The sequence below is a fragment of the Trichechus manatus genome, unplaced genomic scaffold (genome assembly GCF_000243295.1).
Source record: "Trichechus manatus latirostris isolate Lorelei unplaced genomic scaffold, TriManLat1.0 scaffold00013, whole genome shotgun sequence".
In the NCBI taxonomy this organism is placed as follows: Eukaryota; Metazoa; Chordata; class Mammalia; order Sirenia; family Trichechidae; genus Trichechus; species Trichechus manatus.
In genome coordinates this window covers 97,599-103,986 of record NW_004443949.1, presented here as the reverse complement: position 1 = coordinate 103,986, position 6,388 = coordinate 97,599, and the positions used below count along the sequence as shown (strand labels likewise).

The window sequence follows — 6,388 nt, the reverse complement described above, 5'->3', positions numbered from 1 at the left end:
GGGAACTAGATGTTCTCTGAGATGCCCTCAAGTTCCAATAGTCTGTAATTCTACTTTTGAACAGTTTACTGATCCGCACACATCCCATTCTTCTGTCTACCCAAGGGAAGATTTCAATACATGGACTGAAAAGAACTCCTGGTAGCTCTGACTTTGGTACATAACGACCTGACAATGTATTTATTGGGAGCTCCGTTGGTTGAGGGAGATATTCTCGACCTCTTATAAGTTACAGGTTGTTTTTGGTTGAATAAATGAACTATTTCAAGGGTTGTTTGAGTAACTGTTTTTCTTTGCTGGCTCGAGGTCCCCATTTTCTCTGCATCTCACTACTGAGCAGATGGCCTGTTGAAAGTTGTCTCCAACCACCACATACAGTACCAGGTTTCCAAACGTGTTCAGGGCAGCTAGTGGTTTAGAAACAATGTAAGCTTCATGGATCTGATTCTCGACGGAGCAGCTAACGGAAAGCAAGCGAGATTCAATCCGAATGACCCTCAAGATGTGGAAGGGTAAAAAACATATATAAAACACAAGAAGCAGCAGAATGCTTAGCCTCCGAGCTTTCTGCTTAAGGCAGCCGTGAGCCTGAGGTCCTTGGGTGAGGGTGCAGATAATCGTTGTATAGCAAAGCGTCACTATTACCAAGGGGAGGAAGAAAATGGTTGCAGTCAAAATGAGATTGTACCACTTGATGGCTGTGAGGTCATCAGAACTGGTAAGGTCCAGACAGGCGGATCGATTAGTCCTCGTGGTGGGTGTGATCAGAAATGTCATAGGAATGACAGACACCAGCGAAATGACCCACACCACTGCACAGGCTGCCACGGCCCACTTGGTTCTGTGAATGCAAAAGCAGCTCATGGGGTGGATGATCACAAAGTATCGGAAGATGCTGAAGCAGGTGAGGAGGAGGATGCTGCTGTACAAGTTGAAATGGAAGCCGAAGCGGATAAGCTTGCACATGAACCCCCCAAAGATCCAGTTTTCGCCGCTGGCATAGTAGTGAATCAGGAAGGGGAGGCTGGTTAAATACAGCAGGTCTGTGCAGGCCAGGTTCAACATGATGATGGTGCTGCTTTTCCAGGGCCTCATTTTGAAAATATAGGTGGAAATGGCTACTGCATTCCCCGGAAAGCCCACCAGGAAGATGACGCTGTAAAGAACAGGGAGGTAGCGCATCTTGAGTGGGATTTTTTCATCAGTGCAATTTCCAAAAGCAGCTGTATAATCGGGGAAATCAGAAGCATTTACTGAATCTTCTAGTGGCTCAGTCATGGCTGCTTCCTTTCATCTTTTAAGAAAACAGGAGAGTTCAGTTCGGCAGTGCACACTGATGGACAAGGAACTCCCTGTGAATGGAAAACAGAAAACATTAACGACATGGTAATGAAAACAGTGATCTACTTTTACATGACAATTGCTCTAACATCCTGAATTTGCCACTTCTTTCTCTTTAATCTCAAAAGAGACCCCATGGAGAAGAGATTGAATTTCTCAGAAAATGACTGTGAGGCAAGTTACTAAAGACATCTAATAATAATATAAAAGTTAGGCTGCTATGCGGATTAAAATGAAGGATTGGAAAAAAGCCACTTGCATCCGTGGAGAATAATTTGGCACAGTTGTTGTTTGAACAAGCAGTGGGGTGTCACTAGTTACAGATTTAACAACACAAATCCCAGTAAATCCAGTCGCTGTCAAGTGGAGCTGATTTTGATTCGTGGTGGCCCATCCATTGGGTTTTCAAGGCTGTGACTTTTTGGAAGTAGATCGCCAGGCCTGTCTTCTGAGGTGCCTCTGGGTGGACTCAAACCTCCTGCCTTCTGGTTAGCAGCTGAGCATCTTAATCATTCGCACCACCCACAGAATCTAACAACAAAAATACCCACCATGAATCAAGCACCAGACACTTCACTGTCATATGGCCTCTGAGCTTCACAAAACGCTGCTAAGTGTTTTATTATTTCTACTTTACAGATGAAGAGATTGAGATGAAGACGTTCCACAACCTGTCCCAGCTACCACACGCAGCATAGCCACCCTGGCCGTCTGACTTCAGAAGCGATTTCTTTCTCCTTTACCTCTCAATCTCGGTTTTGATGATTTTCCCCAGTATTGCCCTAAATAACAGAGGGAACAGAAAATGTGAAGAAACAAAAAGACCAAATACCAGGGGTTTTTTCAACACAAGAGTTAATGCATTGCATCATTATCGGTATGGTAGATTTACTTTTCAAATATCAACTTTTCTGATCCATTTTAAAAACTAACGTCATTTGTATATGGGTGTATGTGTACGTGCAAGGGGGACAATGGTGCAAGACAGCAATGAAGAGCATGGGCTCTGTCATGGATTGAATTGTGTCCCCCAAAAATATGTGTATCAATTTGGCTAGGCCATGATCCCAGTATTGTGTGATTGTCCACCATTTTGTCATCTGATGTGATTTCCCTACGTGATCCTACCTCTATAATGTTAATGTGGTGGGATTCATGGCAGTTATGTTCATGAGGCAGGGCTCAATCTACAAGATTAGGCTGTGTCTTAAATCAATCTCTTCTGAAATATAAAAGAGAGAAGTGAGCAGAGAGACATGGGGACCTCATACCACCAAGAAAGCAGCGCCTGGGGCAGAGTGCATCCTTTCGACCTGGGGTTCCTGTGAGAAGCTCCTAGACCAAGGGAAGACTGATGACAACAACCTTCCTCCAGAGCTGACAGAGAGAAAAAGCATTACCCTGGAGCTGGCGCCTTTAATTCGGACTTCTAGCCTACTGGACTGTGAGAGGACAAACTTCTCTTTGTTAAAGCCATGCACTTGTGGTGTTTCTGTTATAGCAGCACTACACGACTAAGACAGGCTCTGAAGCCAGACGGCCTGGCCTTAGTCCTCCATTCAGACATCTAATAGCTGTGTGTTCCTAAGCAGCTCTCTGGGGCTGGGGGGGAGGGGGAGGATTTTAAGTTCCTTCTTACTCATGAGTGTTTTCTAAATTTTTTTTTTTTATTGTACTTCAGGTGAAGGCTTACAGAACAAATAGTTTCTCATGAAACAGAAGTACACATGTTGTTTTATAACATTGGTTAACAACCCCATAATATATCAACCCTCTAACTTCTCAACCTCTTATTTTTTTTTGGTGAAAATACACATAGCCAAAGATACACCATTTCAAAAATTTCTACATGCTGTTTTCTAAATTTTTGACAGTAAATTTCTGCAATTAGATAGAAAAGTATAAAGATTAGTCAAAAGAAGAATTACTTATAATTAGCTTATTATTTAGATGCAAATATGTGTTGGTCAAATACGACCACTTACGCATTTACGTTGCACCCGCTGGGTATTAATCAGGCACTCTGCCGAGTCCTAGAAGCACAAAATAGTAACTCACACAGACGTCGAAGCCCCTCTCACAGTCTACGGGGAGAGATGGACAGGGAAAAAATTCAAACAAAATCTAACCCTACCTCATGCAGGTGTTGTTAATACACCGTTAACTGTTAACTGTTAAGAGCAAGAAAAACACTCAGCACTGGGTGCCTGGCAAGTACCCCATCAATGTTACCATTTACTAGTGTTTCTGGAGTCGTTTCTGACTCATGGCGATCCCACGCGTGACAGTAAAACAGTGCTCCATAAGGTTTTCAATCACTGGTTTACCAGTAGTAGACTGCCAGGCCTTTCCTCTGAGGTGCCTCTGAGTGGACCTGAATCTCCAACCTTTTGGTTAATAGCCAAGCACATTAACCATTTACACTACCCAGGGTCTCCCCATAAACGTTAGGTTGTTGCTAATCTGGCAAATACTTTGATAGACAGTGGCTACTGGGGTCACAAAGAAAGCAGGGAACAAGTACCTGGAGGGGGGAATAGGGCACTAAAGGAAGGTGCCTGATGGGGGGACGGTTAAGCTGATCAGAGCAAGAGAGAAGAGGAAAGGCATTCCATTCAAAGGGAACAGCATGTGCAAAAGCACTGAGTCTGAATGAGTTCAGGAGGGCAAGGCAAGCTCGGATTAGTTCAGCGTGGCAGTTACATTACGGGGACACTGAGAAATGAAGGAGCCCTGGTGGCGCAGTGTTTAAGAGCTCAGCTGCTAACCAAAAGGTCAGCAGTTTGAATCCACCAGCTGCTCCTTGGAAACCCTATGGGGCAGCTGTACTCTGTCCTATAGGGTCACTGCGAGTCGGAATCGACTCGACAGCAGTGGGTTTTAACAGGTTTTGGGAGATGAACCTGGAAAGCAAAATAGCTAATTGTAATGTCAACAGTGCCTCTCGTGTACAAAGCACTGCCGTTACTGCCTCACATATACGAGTTCATTTACTCCTCACAACAAGCCACCGCCCGTCTGGTAGTGGAGGCGTCTGTATTGCTGGGATGCTAAACAGGTTTCAGCAGAGCTTCCAGTCTAAGACTAGGAAGAAAGGCCTCGCAATCAACTTCCCAAAGTCAGCCAATGAAAACCCTGTGGACCACAATGGTCCAGTTTGCCAGCGATCACAGCGCAGGACTGGGCGGCGTTTTGTTTCATTGTGCCTGGGTCCGAGGAGTCCGCAGCCAGCTCGGTGGTAGCTAACACCAGTCCTCACAGCCCCGTGAGGCAGTGCTAGATTCGCCCCGTTTTACAAGGCGGGAACTGCGACACAGAGAAAGCAATGACTTGCTCAAGGTCGCACTGCTGGTTAGTGATGAACCCGGATGCAGACTGGGGCAGTGTGGCTTCAGAGCTGGACTCCCAAGGACCACACTGCACTGCCTCTCACTCTACAAGCAGGCAGGAGTGAAATCCTAAGTGGTCTCTTATAACACAGACGAGTTAGGCTTTACCCTGCGATAGCTCAGCAACTCAAACAGCCTAAATGGATGACCCAGACTAAAACGTGGATAATAATACTATCTACCTCATGGCGTTGAGAAAGCATTAATGAGCTCATATGCACAAAGTGTTTAGAATTGTTCCTGGCACATAAAAGCAAACAAAAAACCAAATCCGTTGCTGTCAAGTCGATTCCGACTCATAGCGACCCTACAGGACAGAGTAGAGCTGTCCCATAGGTTTCCAAGGAGCAGCTGCCAACCTTTTGGTTAGCAGACATGCTCTTAACCACTGTGCCACCAGGGCTCTGCTCCTGGCACACAGTGTGTGCCATACAGGTGTCTGCCATCTTTATTGCTATTATCTGGCACTAAAATCTACACTAGCAAGCTTTTCCTCAGAGTAGCACAGAGGTATATTTCAGACCAGTCCAACCTAACAAATGCAAAATTGTCAGAGCTTTCACTACTGACTGGCATGGGATATACTCATTGCCTTCTAGTTAATTCCGACTCATAGCGACCCTATAGAACAGAGTAGAACTGCTCTGTGGAGTTTCTAAGACTATAACAATCTTTATGGAAGCAGACTGCCACATCTTTCTCCCACGTAACAGCTGGTGAGTTGCAACCGCTGACCTTTCAGTTAGCAGCCGAGTGCTAAACTGCTGCACCACCAGGGCTCCTTATGGCATTGAATATGCTCTTCCATATCTCACCGCGTCAGGGTGCAGATCAGAATGCACTCAAACATTTATCATTACTTTTATTCTGTATGATTTGGAGGAAGAATAGCCCAGGGATGAGGAATCGGCCGCTGGGCAACTATAAGTATCTCAGGGGGAGGGGCTCGCGCTCCCTAGCACTGTGCATCGCCCATCAAAAGCCAGCGTGTCTCTCCTTATCAGGTCAATTTGCTCTAATTGGAAACACTAGTTGTAAAACTTTCACCTACACTTTACTGAGGGTGGTAAGAGGTCAGGCACTGCCGGCCGAAAACGGCGCTCTCAGACTAGGAGATCACTGTGGACACATTTCCCTCGTCCAGAAGCCTTAGTCAAAGAAGCTCATGCAAGAATTTGTTGTTGTTAGCTGCCTCAGTCTCGACTCGTGCAACTCCACGCAGAACAGGGTTTTCACTGGCTGACTTTTGGAAGTTGATCACCAGGCCTTTCTTCCTAGTCTGTCTTAGTCTGGAAGCTCCACTGAAATCTGTTCAGCATCACAGCAACACACAGGCCCCCACGGACAGACAGGTGGTAGCTGTGCATGAGGTGCATTGACCAGGAATCGAACCTGGGTCTCCTATATGTAAGGCAGGAGCTCTACCACTGAACCCCCACCGCTCCCATTCACGATGTCGTTGTTGCTGTTGTTTGCTGTCAAGTCGATTCCAAATCATGGCGACCCCACGGGTTACAGAGCAGAATCTCTCCATTGGGTCTTCTTGGCTATAATCTTTAAGTAAGCTGTTCACTAGGCCTCTTCTTCCATGGAGCTGCTGAGTGGGTTTGAACCGTTAACCTTTAGGTTAGCAGCCAATCGCAAATAAACTCAAAACC

At 45.7% G+C, this 6,388-nt stretch overlaps 1 protein-coding gene across 1 annotated transcript; it reads right to left on the bottom strand.

Annotated features, from left to right (window-relative positions):
* Positions 1–242: 242 nt before the first annotated feature.
* On the bottom strand, positions 243–1,292 carry OXGR1 (oxoglutarate receptor 1). Its single transcript, XM_004371388.2, has one exon. It carries the CDS (start codon positions 1,276–1,278, stop codon positions 265–267), a length of 1,014 nt encoding a protein of 337 aa, XP_004371445.1. The 5' UTR covers positions 1,279–1,292; the 3' UTR covers positions 243–264.
* Between the last annotated feature and the right edge of the window lie 5,096 nt (positions 1,293–6,388).